Source organism: Gallus gallus, chromosome 3 (assembly GCF_016699485.2).
Source record: "Gallus gallus isolate bGalGal1 chromosome 3, bGalGal1.mat.broiler.GRCg7b, whole genome shotgun sequence".
NCBI lineage: Eukaryota > Metazoa > Chordata > Aves > Galliformes > Phasianidae > Gallus > Gallus gallus.
Window position 1 is genome coordinate 45665811 of NC_052534.1, and position 17157 is coordinate 45682967.

Consider the following 17157-nt stretch of genomic DNA (forward strand, 5'->3'; position numbering starts at 1 on the left):
AGAAACACCTATTCCTTCTGCTAATGTGAGGCTGTCAGATGTGCTAGTCCTGGGTGGGGCAGTGCCTGTGATAGATACTCTTGCCTGCCCAGAGGCATAGGCAAAGGGTTGTTTCTAACTTTGTTACATTCCTAGCACCTTAATTGAAAGCCACAGGCTAATTCCTTGTTTTATTTCTAAATTCCTTCAGTACACTTAGGTGAGAACTTAAATAAAGAGGTGAGGAAGACAAACTTAAGTCTTAAAATGTGAGCTGACCGTTGGCAACTTGTTTTGAACTGGTTGGCAAGTGAAATACAGGATTTATCCAGTTCGGTCTGTTCATTTCTCCAGGGCACTTTCATTATAGTGCTGCTCTGCCAGCTACTTTGGGTGTGATAACTTCAAAAACTGAATAGCACAGTTCTGTCATGTAAGCACGTAATGCATTTTGAGGAAATAAGGGAGCTGGCTCTCAGTATGGAACAGAGGTTAAATAAAGGGCAAAACACAATCCAGAAAGGTTTTTGTTTTTTACTTCTTTATTTTTAGTTCACGTGGATTCCTTTTTGCTCCTGAACGTATTTGTAGGGTAATAGCTTGAACCTGAACTGCACTTCCAAAGTGTCTCAGTAGAAGGAAGGGACAGTGCTCAGGGTGGAGGAGATACGTAAGACTGTAAACGTGACTACTGCAGGTGATCAACTGCCAGGACAGAGTTAGGGCATTAGTTCACGAGCCATTTGTTTTGGGAGTACCCCCGTTGCATAGACGTGCATCATGTTGTACAACAGAAGCCAACATTCAGAATAGGAAGCTTTTCCCTTCTGTTGTCATCGCAAGAGCTTAATTGTGTGTGTGTGTTGGTTTCTTTTTGCTTCCTCTTAGAGGAACAAACTGTTCTGATGTCAGCTGTTAAAAGCCCATTAAGTGACTGGAGGGCGTGCAGAGCCATATTTTTTCAGAGGAAACAATTGGTACGATGGTGAAGTAAAAGTTGGCCCACACTCTGTCCTTTGCTGCTATGCAGTTCTATTCAGTGTGAGGCTACAGCAGTGTGAAAGGAAACACAAGTGTTCTAGCAACTTGATAAATTTGTTTCTCACTTAGCTACAACTTGCTGACATTTTTAATATCTTGCCTGAAAAATGGTGCTTTACCATGTGCTTTACTGAATGGTAATACTGTTTTTTAGCTGAACGTGGCTAATTTGTTATCTGAATCATAATGTCAGCCTCCAGGGATTAACTTTACAGACTCATAGGAATCTAAAGAAAATTAATTTGAGGGATAAAATACCTTGTCGCTGTTGTTAGCAAAGCAGCACCATATTGGTTTCAGATTGTTTTCCAGTGATTTATAGCAGAAAGCTTGACATGACCCTAGCCATAATGGCCAATTACAAAAATCCTAGTTTCAGAGGCTTTTATAACACAAATGTGGAAGTATAGTTTAAGTGGGAAAGCATCTCCTGTTGGTTTTATTGCCAAGCAGAATGCTTTGGAGAGATGAGGGTAGTGAGGACTCTCACTCTTTGCTCAACTAGAAGGGACACTCTGAGAGATAATGAGATCTATAAATCCATATCACTTCTGCCTCCACTGCAGATCAAGTTAATTTGTGTCAGTTGTGGGGTTTTTGTTTGTTTTTCTCTCTCTTTCCCTAGGAAGCTTTTTCTTGAAATGGGAGAAAAAGGGCTGGATTTTTAGTAAATGTCACATATGCTGCTGCAGTGCACAGTTTAAGCACATAAATTGAAGTGAGCCTGAGGTTTGGAAGCCAGAGCTGGGGGACAGGTGCTGCAGGAGCATGGCCTGGCCAGCCGAAGCTGGTATAATGCTGGGGAGTAGGAGACTTCACATGCACTGTTCTTGGAGGGGTGTTTAGTAGAAGGACAGGAGTTACTGAATGATGTTTAAAAACAGATTGACATTTACACCTCAAAGCGTTCAATACAGATATTACGTGCAACTAACGTGAATGGGAAGCATTATCAGTAGGTGAACAGAATTTGGGACTGAATTTTGTACAAGGCTAACTTCCTGGTTTAGCAGTATCAATGAATAATACAGTTTGTTCCTGTCTCAAAGAAAAAAAACCAACAAAAACCAAAAAACCCACAAAAACTTGGAGTGGAAAAAAAAAGAAATCAAAATATTCAATATATATTGAGTTTAAATCTTGATTCTGATATTCTGTGTCAAGCACCCACCTCATAAGAGACTGTCTAAAATTACAGCTGACTCCCAAAGGACGTTCTTAAAAGCAGTCTGTAAAGCAGTCTTTTCTCTGCTGAGCTGCAGGATGCAGCTCCTCCCTGTGCTTTGACCTGTAGATTCTCTCCTGTCCTTCCTCTTCATCCTGCTGGGTCCCAGGCTGAGGTATGCTGATGCTGCACCAGTAGATGCCTGCCTGGCTGCCCAGCCCTTTCACACACGGGTTAGTGACAGTTCATTCACCTCGTTTGTGATTCAGCTGTAAAACCAAGCTGGAGGTGGATAAGCATGTGAGTGCTTCCAGGGCTGTCCCAGCAGCTTTGCTGCTCTGCTGAAGGAGGCTATTATCTGCGTCAAAAGCTTCAGTAAGGACCTCAGCAGCTTGTGAAGTAATGCATCAGGGCTAGGAACTGTTGACAGACTGTTGATTAAAAGGCTGTGGTTTTGTAGGCTGCTGATCTTCACCAGCTTGGAAGCTTGTTATTTTGGTATGTATGTTGTTGTCCATCTCAGTGCTGGGGAGCACTGCAAAGCTGAGCTTAATGCAAAGGAGGCACAATAATTTCCTTCGAAACTGAAACTATACCAAAGTTTTGTGTAGGCTTCTAAAGATAAAGATATCTCCGCTATTGAGTTTGGGTGCTGTTTAGTTTTGCCTGTTTTTAACAAGCTAAGATGAAGAATAGTACGTTCTCACTCATGGCTTTCTTATTGTCTCTCTCCAGATGAACACAATGACGTACAGAAAAAGACGTTTACGAAATGGATAAATGCTCGGTTTTCCAAGGTAACGTAACAATAACTCCTTTATTCTTTTTGATTCATCGCTTAGAACAGTAATGGTTAAATACACTTCGCTCTTTTCTAGAATGTGCCTAGTAAAACGTGTCAGAGTATTTAATGAAAGCATACATCTGCTAGGCAAAACAGTGTTTATTTCTTCATTTTCACCACACACATAAGCATTTCCCACAAAACAAAAATACTGCGTGCCTTGTTTAAGAGCTCAGAATGAAAGGTTCTATTTGTTGTTAAAATACACTGTTATCTGCATAGTGGTGTCTGGTTTTTAGTCATCTTTAAACAGTTTATTTTTGCATGCAGTTTTTTGAGTATGTTAAAGTAGATTCTGAGCAACAGTCACTGTGTTTACTCTGTGCTGCTGAGTCAGCTTTGCTCATCCAAAATGCTCTGCAGTCCTCCAGCTGAGGCCACCTGGTGTTGCCACTTTAAATATTGACTGTGAAATTTTGTATAATTGCTCACACATTCTGAATTCTCTATGGCTTTCATGCTGTACGTTTCTTGTTTTAATTCCCTGTATTGAGACTTACTGAGGTTCTTTTGTATTTTGGGATGAGAAGGGAAGTGGTGGTTGCTTTGGGATGCTATTAAAAGCCCACTTTTTATGCCATTCTGCTAATAGTGAAAAATGATGCATTGCCCAGGAGTGCTGTGCCTGTGGGAAGTTTCTCTGGTTTATAGTTTGGATGTACAAAAGTACATGGGTTACGATCAGAGAACCATGCTTTTTTTTTTCTTGTTTTCCCATTTTCTTTTTCTCTAGCCAGTATGGTGCTGAGTGGAATAAGGATAACTGCTAGTTATCCTACTTTGAATAGGGCCTTATGTGAAATCCCAGAAGTCGATGCAAGTGTAGAAGGAATGTTTTGTTACTTTTTAAATACAGCAGTGTGACAGTGCTATGGCAATGAATGGCTGCCTCTGCAGCATTGCCCTTCTGATATTCTTGGTCGGCTTAAAAAGAAAGTTTTACCTTCCTCCCGAGCTTCCTGTGCAATCAGACACCAGGCAATGCAAGGTTTGTGGCCTCAGTTGGTTCATTTTGGCCTAGGTTTGTTTTGGCTGAAAGCTGATATCCTGCAGTCTTTATCCAAGGCATGCTTGTCTAGCTTCCTCTTTAGGGGAGCAGCGTGCATACATAAATGATTGCTCTCTATTCTGCCTTTGCTGCTGAAACAGAGGAATGGTTCTGTGGGAGCAGTTAGGCAGGGCAGGATTGTGTAAGGAGTGAAAACTTGGTAGGAAAGAAAGGTCTATTTTTAGAAGCTTACCTTGGCATAAAGATGGCATGATCTTGGAAATGATGGTGATACTGAGAATGTGTTACATGGCTTGTTTGTACGTGTTATGGACATGGCTTTCTGTGGAAATAAATACAACTGTTTTCAGCCTTTATATACCCATGGGTATATTATATTAAAAGGCTTTTCCTTTTATGTTATGTATTCGTATGGATCCTGCTTGCCCTCTGGTAGGAAATTCCAGGTGCTATGGTCAGATTCTAGTTGTATTTAGAATAACTTGGTAACTCCATGGCCCGTTAGAGTACCTCTAGCTATGTAAGCCATGTTAATAATTAAAGCGATTTATTTTTAAGGACATACTTCACACATCTAACTCAAACTTGAGCATGCCCACTTTGCCATGTCAAGATCCTGGCTTAGGAAGATTTATGAACTAGCGTGTTTGAATTACAAGGAAATTGCTCATGTGAAACAGAAATCTCCTCCTGTAAGAGTCTAGTTTCAACTACACGTTGAAAATGGGCAGGGATGGATTACGTTGTTATTGAAGCTTTTTGCATTGTTTAAAATTTATTTTCTGTGAACTAGATTGAATGAGCTGCTTAGTAGGACTGAGATTTTGGAGGTTGGGTGAATGGTATTAGACTCGTGGCAGAAAATAAAACAGTGACTGAGGAATGTATGGCAATGCAAAGTTCACTCTAAGAATTTTAATTGTCCTTCCATGTTAACTATATTATAGTGCCCCTTCATTTAGATGCATAAATAAAAACTACGTAACTTAGGCTTTACAGTCTATTTTTCTAACTTTGGGATTTTTGTATGCCATTGCATAATGTACTCAAAATTGCCAAACTTGATTAAATAAACTCAGTGTAGATTTATGAAGGATCTAGAAAGGGAGCAGTATCTCTCCTTTCTCTCATCAGAGAAGTAGGTAGGTGAGTGCAACACAGTAAGGCTCAAGTGTGCCATAAGATACTGATCACTGCTTTGGGCACCTATCCAGCAAAATGCAAGTTCTTGCTGTATTTTAGAGTACAGTAACTTGGTTTTTGCACATTTAAACTTGAAATGCATCTTACTTGTACTTACTTTTGAAGTGAAGGAACAAGTAATTTAAAGCGGGTAGAGTCTTAAAGTCAGTGAATGAACTTAGCCAAACCTCAGTGCTTGCTGTAGAAATCTGCACCTCAGAAGAGAAAAATATATATAACTCACAAGCTTCTGATGGTCATGTAGCACAAATATTTTGTATAATTGTAAACAAAATTAATCTAGCTGTTTTGTAAATTATATAGCTACTATAAAATTGATTGAGGTTTAATCAATACAGATTTGATATTGAAGGAAATATTAATGCAGAATCATAAAATGGCTTGGGTTGGAAGGAGACCCCAAGGATCATCAAATTCCAGCACTCTATTACAGGCAGGGTTGCCAACTGCTAGATCAAGTACTTGATCAGGGCCCCAACCAACCTGACCTTAAACACCTCAGGGATGGGACATCCACAACTTCTCCGTGCAACCTGTTTCAGCGCCTCATTGTTCTCTCAGTAAAAAACTTCCCTGTGACATCTCATCTAAATCTCTCTTTAGTTTAAAAGCATTCCACTTGTCCTATGACTATCTACCTTTGTAAAAAGTTGATTTCCCTCTTGTTCATAAATTCCCTTTAAATATTGGAAGGCTGCAATGAGGTCTCCCCCCAGCCTTCTCCTTTAACAAGCTGAACAAGCCCATTTCCTTCAGCCTGTCTTCACAGGAGAGATGCTCATCTTTGTGGCCCTCCTCTGGACCCTCTCCAAAAGCTCTACATCTTTCCTGTGTTGGGGGCCTCAGACTTGGACACAAGTCCATGATCTCATCCAACAATTCCTTAAAACAATATGAAGTTTGATCTCCTGAAGTTCAAGGTCCTGACTCCAATCTTTGCCAGTCCCATGTTCCTTGAAATCACAAATTCAAGCAGGCCATGGTTGCTGCAGCCCGGGCTGCCTTGGTCTTAATATCTTTCATGATCTCCTCCACATTGCTGAGCACTAGGTCCAGCAGCGCTTCACCTCTGGTCAGTCTCTCCAATATTTGTACCAGAAAGTTGTTATCAACGGACTCCAGGAGTCTAATGATCGATCACCCTGTTGTTTTGCCAGCAGATATCCTGGTGTTTGAAATCCCCCATCGTGATGACAGCCTGAGAATATTTCAGCATGTTTTTATATTAAGCCCTACATATGTTTGTCCTTATTATTTTCCCATTGCTCTGTCCAGACTTGTTCAGGACTTAGATTTAGCTGTTTCACTGTCACATAGCCTAGTTATATGTATAGTTAATATATGGTCTTCAAACATAGAGTTGTATTCCCTATCCCCTTTTTATTCCTACATCACTTCTTATATTAGTTTATTTCTGTAGCTATGTAGCTATGTAGCTATGGCTGTACATTAAAAAAAAAAAAAAAAAAGTTCAGGTTCTAAAATCAAGAGATCAAACATGGAAAGAGTGCTGAAATTCATGTTCTTACCCTGTATGCTCTACTAAAGTTTTCCTAAGTGAGAAGGGTCACGTACTACTTTTTCTGCTGAACTTTGGTATTATTCAGAATGGATTATGCTCAGTAAGTCAATTATCTAGTATATTTTTCTGCTTGCTGAATATATGGTCACATGAATCAACTTAGTAAACACGATGTTACTAAACCTTTTTATCACAGAATTACAGAATGGCCCAGGTTGGAAGGGACCTCAAGGATCCTGAATCTCCAACTCTCCTGCCACAGGCAAGGCTGTCAACCTCCACATTTAATACTAGACCAGGCTGTCCAGGGCCCCATCCAGCCTGGCCTTGAACTCTTCTAGGGACCGGGCATCCACCTCCTCTCTGGGCAGTCTGTTCCAGCACCTCACCACTCTCATTGCAAAGAACTTCCCCCCTGATATCCAACCAAAATCTTCCCTCCTTCAACTTAAAACCATTTCCCCTTGTCCTGCTATTATCTACTCTTTCAAAGAGTTATTTTTAGTATCATTGATTCTTACTTGGTTTCCTTTATATAATGACTGTAAGGTTTACTAGTTTGTAGATTTTAATGGGTATATTTTCAGAACACCTTTCTGCAATGCAAGAGTATTGCATTGCATTGCCACTGCAAATATTGATAACTATCAGAAGTAAACTAATTTTCAGTGTCCCATCAAATTGTGGCTAGATATGTAGGGTTGGATGTTTTTGTAATCTCTTCATATAATGTGGAGCTCTAATTGAGTCTTATTTTGGCTCAGACAGATAATTTATTCTGCAAACTGAAGCAAACCATCTAAAATACTTATTTTAGATTTTGAGATGAAGCTTGAACTGCATAGGGAAGAGACTTGGGGAAGATGATGCCTTTGTCAGCAAAGACAGGGCTAAGTGGTCTTTGGAGGTCTCTGTCTTTTGCGTATGGCTACTGGTTACTTATAGGTTATGCGTTAAATCATAGATCTCACTAGAAAGCCAAAGTTTCCAAGGGAAACTTACATGAAAAGTGATTTTTCTCCCGTGAAATATAGCTACATTCTCTAACCAGCTCTGTGAATTGATGCAGAGATGACTGCAGCTTGCCTGACACATGGGTACAGCCCAAACCGCAAAGGCCAGATGATCCACAGCTCCTTAGTCAATGCCCCCAGGTTATAAAACAGGAGGAATCTGACTTTAATACCTTGGCTGTGAAATCGTTGCTTGTTCCTCCCCCACTTCTTTCAGTACCGTTCACAGAAGTAGATTAAAAAATTACTCTTTTTAGTGTCATGGGAGAACTTTTGGCTACAAGTAGAGTTTGAATCTAGTTCCACAGGATAGATTTCTGCTCTATCATCCGTAGTGCCAGTCTTTTCCTTTTTGCATTATTCACCTGTGCTTAATAAAAGCTTCTTTTACCACATGGGGAAATAAGGCAGGACCTTTGGATCTTCCTCTGCACAGCAGTAATTTGCTCCTTGAGCAGATCCGGTCTGTGTAATAGATTAGTCCAGGAGAAGGTAGAGAAATCATTTGATAATGCACATGCATACAGTATTTGCTGCACAGAAGTAGTGGGAGTGAGCAGAGACTTTGTATTCAACTCTGATTTTGACTTTTCTAGGCTTTAAAAATAATTGCAATTGGAGTGTATTTGCATGGCATAGCAGCAGGCTTTGGGCTGTGTAGATAAATCTTACAGACCTGTGATATTTCAGCTGACAAACAGCATAGTGGTAGGATAATAACACTTTTGGTGTGGAAAACTCTAGAAGGTTACTAAATTTTATAGGCACATAGAGGCAGCAAGAAGTATTATGTCCCACTTTACACCCTGCAAGCACAGACTTTTCTGCCGTGTTTCTTTACAGCTCCTATTTACTTGACCCTGTTCCTTTCTCCTCACTTACTACTACAATCTCCTGTGTTTGAAAGCTTGACTCCCCAGCAAATTCTGGCAAATCTGGATTTTTTTTTTTATCATACTGCCTATTCTGTTCCCACTTCTTTGTCACTTAGTTACTTATCCAGTGAGACCCAGTTTTTCTTGTCAAAGTTGCAGACGTGGTCTGTCTTTCCTTCCCTTCTCCATCTCCTGCTTGACATCTCCTCGTCTTCCCATCCCTTATAGGATTTGATTCTTGTGTTGATGGTAATGTTTTTGCGTCTTTCTGCTCTGGTTTGCCCTTTTTTATCTATTGGCGAAGAGTCAGTCCTTTCTGGCTTCCATGTTCCTATTTTCCAAGGTATCTCTTTTCCAAGTTTGCTTTCAGATTGCTTATTTTCCTCTTCTGCTGTTCCTGAACTTGGCAGGTAGGAGCCACATCAGCACAAGAAACATGATGCCCTATATCTTAATTTAGATCCGTGGAGTCGGATCTGTCACAGCTTGTTGGAACTTTGCTCTGTCACTCTAGAAGTAGTTCACTCATCCAGCATGGGTAAATTGAGGCCTTTTCCTAAGGAATCATTATCTATCATTATATTTGGGAAATTCTCTCACAGAGATGGCAAAAACACTATTTTAAAGAAAGTTGTGTTTTGTTGAAAGAACATTAAACCTCTGGTGATGTTTATACTATATATATATATATATATGTATAATATATGTACATGGAAAGGACATGGATTTTTTTTTCCTTTTTCTTTCTTAAGTCTTGAATGCAAATGAAAGTTCATGGAGCTACGACTTGCTCATGTGGGTAGAGGCAGATCTCCCAAGTTTACAGTATCGTAAGCTCTTTCCTGCTCTGTGATTTTTTTTTTCAAGATTTAGGGCTAAAGAGCAAAGAGGTGGCTAAGGTGCAGCATGGGAGGGAGACAGCATCATCCAGTGCAGCTCCAGTGAAGCCTGAAGAAGGCAAACGCTTGGTGCAGGGCTTCTGTGCGTTTGTTATCCTGGACTCTGATATATCCTCCTCTCCTAGAGAGGTACCAAGTAAAACAAAGAGAAGGTGAGCTTTTACTTGGAGTGCTTAGCAATGAGATGGCTTTTATGTATCTTTAAAATTAACTAATTCCCTCCTCCACTAGGAATTAATTCTTGTGATAACTGCAAAGTCTTATCTAACTTTCTGAATGGTATGCTATATACATCTTTCCCAACATTTTTGCTCTTGAATTTTTTTCTGTTCTCCAAGGGTTGTATTGTCATGTAGTAAACATCTGACTCCATACTTGTGAAGACATATTGTTGCTCTGCTGCTGACTCTTAGCACACGTGATAAATCTTTTTAAAGATAAAAGTGTGCCTGTTCAAGATAATTAATTTCACATGACCTGGAGTACCTGAAGTCAAAGACCTTTTGGAATGGATTTTTTTTGGCAGGAGAATTCTGAAGTTAAATACATGCGAGAAGGTCAATCAAAAAGGTTGATTAGGCAATTTTGTCTGTCCAGGGAAACATGGCCTAAGAGAGTCTGTACTTCTCTTTCTAGTTGAGCCTTTGTGGTACAAGCAAGGAAGTATTCATATATATACTTCCTTGCTTGTAATATAAGCTACTATCTACTTGTTCCTGATGTTTTCCAGTGCTCAGTTTAACTGTAAGATGTAGCCTCACTCAAAAAGATAGTCAAATCTTATTTAAAAAAAAGGAAGGAAAAAAAAAGTCATCGACCTGTGAAAATACATGAGTGGAAAAGAGTTGGTGTTTGTATGAACTGACATAAAGCCTTGAAAAAATTATTTGGTGCACTTTTGTGTCTTACATGAGTTGTTATTTGACCTCTTCTCAGAGAGAGGCACTAGGGAATGCAGGAAATTATTTTTCTTTTCTAGTAGGCTATGAGATGTGATAAGGATGATGAAGCAATAATAAGTTCACGATCTCTCCTGAATTTAGATACTGCATGAGAACTGCTGGTTTTCTGCCTTTCTCTTAACTGCTGTTGGCCTCTGCTCTAATAAGAGTGTACAGTCAGCATCATCCATGCTGGACTTCAAAGCTTGCGATAGTGATACGGACTGTAATGCTGATTTTAGTTACTGCTCTGGACTTTGAATTAGAATTTGACTGTAATTCACGATCTCAGTTGGTAACTATCCCAGTTGTTGCAGTGTTTGTGTGTCTGTTCATCCTCAGGCATGACAGCTGTATCTGGTACAGGTCCTGAAGCAATGTTGTTCCTTTATCTGGTTAGCGGGACCCTTTTTTTATAAAAGAAACGGAACCAAGTTGCTATGCTGAAGTTTAAATACAAGTTCATATTAGTTATGTTTTATATTACTGTGAGGTAATGTAAGTGCATTGATAGTAACTCTGGGACATGGGGAAAATATTCAGAGTTACTGATGACTTCTTGTTTTGCCAGCTTCCTATGTCTGATATTTGCTTTTGTTTTTCCTCTTTTTAATGTGTAGTCAACCAGATATCTCAGGTGTTCTGTAAAGTGAGATATCTTTAGCTTTTTGACTCCTTAAGCTCACGTCTATCATCTGGTAGAATTAAACTTTCTACTGTATAGAAACAGTACTACACAGTTCTACTGGTCAGTGATAGGTCTTAATTTTTTTCTTGTTAGCCTGGAGCTTTAAGTAGTTGTTTAGTTGCATTGTAAATTCTTATTTTATATTCAGTACTAGATTTGTATACTGATTTCACTTGGGCGTATTCAGCAAAGAAGTACCACAGGAAGAATAGAGAGTACTCAAGGTATATCTGCCAAGTTGCAGTACATCTAATAGTTATGTGTGTTCTTCTGTAACTCCTCAATGTCAATGGAAGGAAAATGGAAAAAAGGATCACTTTTTTATAATAATAATAATAATAGTAAAGTTATGTAACCAGTGATTAGGGTCTTAAATTAGAAATTGGCAGGGTTTAACAGTTTTTATTTGTTGACATGGTTGTTTACTTTTTCACTGACCTTTTTGCTTTCTGAGTTTTCCCACATTGAATTCCCATGTATTGGTCTCATGATGTAGCAGCACTGGACATTTGAAATCTATATTAGTCATAATAAAGTGTAGTTCTTACTCATTGTGTTGTTTGTAACTGAGTTTAAAATAAGTGGTTACCATGAATTTCCTGGGAATGTGTTTGAGTGTAACAAATGGTTCATGTTGTCCATCAAGCACTGAACCTATTCAGTATTTCTGCGTTCTCAATATAAAAAGGGGAAAGGGTCTTTGCAAATCTACTACTGTTTACTAAATACTTATCTGTTAGTTACAAAACAAACAAAAACACCAATGCAAACCAAAACAAGAAAAAGAACTCTAACATCATGTGAAGTCATATAATTGAAGCTGTGCATGGTTTTTGTTCAACAAGCTGAATGCTGATGGCTGATCTTCATACTATCAGTAGCAATTGGAAAAATGAAAATAAAAATCTGACCCATTTATAGCTTTCTTTGTTTTTGGGAAACACTTTCTGGCCAAGGGAAGGAGTGATTGCTGTACAGTCACATTGGCAGGCCTGAATGACCTCTCTTTGCATCTCCCTCACAGGACAAGTAATCCTAGATGAATGCAAGGACGTGAGCCCCTGTCTTAAAGCTGATCTAGGTGGAGAGGCTGGAAGATGGCCGGCAGCCATATGAGGGCTGCTGCTGTCAGGATGAGGTCACTGTTTGGTTACTCCTGCCTAGCTGGGGGTGGCTCTCTTGCTAGAACATGCAGACTTATGCCTGTGCTGACTGGTCTTTCTCCTTTATGACCTATGCCTTTCTCCAGTTCAGAGATGACTAAGAAAAAGCCGCTGCTGCCTGAGACATAGAATTGTAGAATCATTTAGTTTGGAAAGGGCCTTAAGATCATCAAGTCCAACCAACCTTAAGTCAACCTTAACACTACCGAGTACACCACTAAACCATGTCAATTAGCTCCATGTCCACATGTTTCTTTAGTGTCTCCTAGGATGGGCTTCCCTGGGCAGCTCATTTCAATGCCTAACCACTGTCTGTGAAGAAATTCTTCCTGATACCTAGGCACAACTTCCTCTGGCACAACTTGAGGCAATTTCTTCATGTCACATCACTTGTCACCTGAGAAAAGAGGCTGACATCCTCCTCACTGCAACCTCCTTTCAGGTAGCTACTCTCATCTCCAAATTCATGAATCAACATTAAATCCACTTTCTGATGCAGGTAGCTGGCAGTTGTACTTTCTGCACTCTCCTTGTCTCATGTTATGAGATATGATTCTGGCACCAGAAGTGCTATCAAAACTCAGTGTAAGGAGGTGGGCTGTTTCTGATCCTTGTTTGTGAATCCTTTGATGGATAAAACACATATATTGCTACGCTGAGGTTACAGCAGACCTTTTCTGAGATTACCTGCAGTCCTTAGCTCTTTCTTTTGCTTTCCTTTCTGTTGCTCTGCCTGACTTTGTTCCCTCTCCGTCTTTTTTTTATGCCAGTCCCTACTGAGGTGAATCAGCTCCTTTCCTGCTGCCAGTTCAAAGCATTTGGGAATGGACTTGGCCTTTTCTTAAGTATGTTAATTATGTACTTCTGTCTATCTTATGAAGCCCTTGTCTCTATTGTAGAAACTGTGCCTGCAGCTCTGCTGGCAAAGCACTCTCAGCCTGTGAAAAGTTTCTGCCAATGTTTTTTTTTTGTTGTTGTTGTTTTTTGTTTTTTTTTGCTGTCACAGAAAACATAAACTAAGTGGAGAAAAACTACCTTCTGTTAACTGATACAAGTGTTCAGTGAGGGGGATCTGAATGTTTTACACCCTGTACTGGCACAGTTCTTCTGGTACACTCTGCGGCCCTGCCTGTCCTTTATACCATCTTGGTAGTGTAAGCTGGGCCCTATTTTGTCTTTCAGAAAGGACTCTTTGTCTGCCTTGTGTTTGTATGGTGCTTAGCTGGCCCTTCAGTATTTACCAAAGCAACCGTGACTAGCAATTTGCCCTTGCTTGAGGGCTTAGTATGGTTTATCACTGTCAGTCTTATAATGCACATACTTGCATTTCTTCATCTATTATGCTCGGTGATGGAGTGCTGCTACTCACGGAATGCCGGCAAAGGCTGAACTGTGTTCTGCTTGTGTCATCTTGAAGTAGAAAGTGAATAAAATACTGTCAGTTCTGAAAAGGCAGAATTTAGATTGGCTTAGCATACTGTGGACTCTGCAAGATGCTTTTTAATCTTTCTCAAATGTGTATTTATGTGTGTCTGTGAATATCTGTGCATAGACTTTCTCCAGGAGGCCAGATCTCTTTCTGGAGATTAGATGTGTGGGTGTGGGAAGAGCTGAGGCCCTACCTGCAGCATGGGAGAGGACTTCTGCCTGCCTCTTCTTCCTGAGCTGCGGGCCTTTCCTGCAGCGTGGGAGAGATGACTTCTGCCTGCCCCTTCTACCTGAGCTCTGATGGCTGCAGCACACCAGCATAGAGCTGTCCTGCAACTGCATACTCCGCCACAGCACGACTGAGGGAATGCTGCTTGCACAGGGCACTGTGGTGCTCTGTGAGCTGCAGTGGCTTTATGTTGGTGGGCAGCTCAGCTCCACCACACTGCTCTTTAGTCCCCTTCCTCAAAAGAACAGGGAGAAAACACAATGAAAAAAGAAAGCTTATGCATTGAGATAAAAACAGGAAGGTCACTCACCAATTATCGTCCTGAGCAAAATAGATGCAGTGTAGGGAGATTAATATAATTTATTGTCAACTAATAACAGACTGAAGTAGCGAGAAATAAAGGTGAATTAAAAACACCTTCCTGCCACCATCCATCCTATTCTAACCTTCTCCCCTTGAGCAGTGCAGGGGAATGGGAGTTGTAGTCAGCCCATAACACTTTGTCATCTGCACCTTGAAGGTTATGCTCTTCCCCTGCCCCACCACAGACTGCTTCCCATGGGCTGCAGTTCAGGCCCAGAGCTCTCTGTGGGCTGCAGCTCCTTCAGGCCTCATCCACTGCTGCACCACAGGCTTCTCCATTGCTGCATGTGGAGATCTGCTCTGTGTGGTCCCCATGGGCTGCAGGGAGCAGTCTGCTCCACCATGGACCTCTCCTGGGCTGCAGGGAGCTGCTGCTCTGTGCCTGGAGCACCTCCTGCTGCACTGACCTTGGTGCCTGCAGGGCTGTTTCTCTCGCATTCTTACTCCTCTCTCCCACTTGCTGTTCTGCAGCATCTTTTTGCGAATTCTGCTGGCATTGCCCCAGATTTCCTTGTTTTCTCTTGGGAAATGTGTGGGAAATTCTCCTGGGATGTGTGGAAGCATCTGTGTGATGGCAGCAATGTGGGCTGGCTTTGTACCCTGATGGACAGGCTACAGCCACCTGGGAGATGCTGCCACTAGGTGCTCGCATGTGTCTCAGGTGCACCCATGGGCAGCCAGGGAAGCAAATTTCCGGCCTTCTTGATGACTGTGCTGCAGTGGAGGTGGTGATGGGCTGTGGGTGGGTACTACAGCCCCTCCTTGCCAACCTCAGTCACTCTGTGCTTGCAGAAGAGTTTTCTGTGAACTGAATTCCTTCCCAAAGAGAACACTTGGATAGGCTAAACCCATTAAATACAGGGGCTTTTAATGTTGCGGCATCTCTATTATGGGAATAGCAGATACTTTAGTAAGGAAGGACTGCTTTGAATTGCAGGAACAATTCAATATTCTTCTGCTTACTCTCCAAACTGGCAGAACGATGTGGTGCTCTGAGGGCCAATGAAATGAAAAAAAAAAAAAAAAAAAAAAGATTCTCTTGAGGAAGTGAATCTGAATTATTTCTACTGTTGCAGCAGGATGCGTTGCATGGGGCTGGCACGTACCATGACCTGTTGAAATGAATGGCTGAAAGTAGCAAGTCATTTGTTTTGCTTTCGTGACTGGGAAGGGAGGGAATGGGATACAGAGAGAGAAGGCTGCATGCTCTCAGCATCCTTGGTGCACTGTATTAAATGAGGCATGTTTCTGCTTTTTCAGCAATTATTTTTTTTTTAGATTTTTTATTTTGATCTTCTGGACCTATGGCAGTGAACTTATTGAGGATATATAGCTGTAGCATTCTCAATTTTGATGGTTCCAGCCTGTGTGTTACACGTGTGTAATTTGCTTTACTTGTTTAGTGGTCTGTTGCATGAGAAGGTGCCTAATTTATGTGTCTGTGTGCAGAGACCAGATTTAATGTAGTCAGTATCTAGCTGAAGTAATTAAATGCTTTCTGTAATTTAAAGTGTACTAGCAGTTGGTCAGATAACTAGCTGCCAAGGGGAGGAAATCCTTAGGTGTTTGCAGTGGAACCTGTCTGAATTCCTCTGTGCCTTGTGATTGAGTGTGTGCTATGCTTTCACACTGCCTGCTTGTGATAGGCTGCACACAGCCACTTTATGACTTATCGGCATCTGCTCTCAAGACAGTGTTTGAGTGGTATTACATCCAGTCAGACCTCTTCTAGCTCCTACTATTGACCCTCCTGGACAAGCGAACAATTTCTCCATGCCCTTACCAACAGTATCTTCTGTGTGGCGATGCAAACCAAATCTAAATCAGATTTTGTTTGTTTGTTTGTTTTTGCTGTATTGCCCTTGTGAATTGCCTCCTCCCATTGCGTACCACAAAGCACACAAGAGGTTTCCTGTCCTGCAGCTTCAGCATGCTTTAAAGCTTTAGTCAAGTTGCTATGAGAGGCAAAACATCTGAAGCATCTGAGAGGTGCGTGCACTAGGATGAAAGCTTTGTGCCCTAGAATGGGTATGGCTGAGCTTAGGCAGTGGCAGTATGTGATGACAAAACATCAAATGCTGGGATTCAGTGAATGCTTCTATTGGGTGTTAGTCTGCCAGCTGTGTATCTTTCCACATCCTTTACCTAAGTAAGCGTGAACGTGTATATACATACTTTCAGGCAAGACTTGTAGAAGTAATTAGAAAATAAATTTGTAAGGAAAACCCATTTTGGATCTTATTTACCATTAGAAACAGGCTAATGTCTGTGTATTTTAACTAAGTTGCCTTACTTACATGGTTGTCCTTTTTGTAGTTAGTTCAGCTGGCTGAAAGTGAGATGTGTTTCTGTACAGGAAATTGCAGTGTGGCCCCCCAGCTACTCAACTCTGATTTTATGTGCACAGTTCTAGTAGTATCAAACCTGATAAAACTTGACATTTAAGGAAACCCTTAAGTTCTTGAAGTTCTTGAAGAAAACAGATATTTTGTCAGGAAACGGGATTGAGTGGGCAGTTGTCTTTTTTTTAAGTTACTAATGGGCATTGAGGCAGGAGGAGGAGCATGAAGGTACAGAAGGCCTATGTCAGCTAATTCATGTCAGATAGACCTTTGACAGCCTTCTTTCTGAAAAGCAATGTTACAAAACAAAGCAATAGAAAAAAAGGCAATATTAGAGAATTTGTCCCAATGGATTCTTTCTGAAAAGCTCCAGTTAACTCCTTCACTACATATAGTTAGACCGTACCATTCTTCCACAAATAATTCTTCAAATATGCCAGTGTTGGCCAGGAT

The 17157-nt window shown here is 40.8% G+C and overlaps 1 protein-coding gene across 9 annotated transcripts in view; it reads left to right on the forward strand.

Moving 5' to 3' along the window:
• UTRN (utrophin) overlaps positions 1 to 17157 on the forward strand; it is a 348963-nt gene that overhangs the window by 52232 nt on the left and 279574 nt on the right. For 8 of the 9 annotated variants that reach the window (XM_015284305.4, XM_040698161.2, XM_004935579.5 and 5 more), the window contains one exon: positions 2921 to 2982. In XM_015284305.4, the coding sequence (XP_015139791.2) occupies positions 2921 to 2982 (62 nt within the window). Of the gene's footprint in view, positions 1 to 669; positions 2684 to 2920; positions 2983 to 17157 lie in introns of those variants that run through there. The other variant, XM_040698164.2, reaches the window with a different exon arrangement.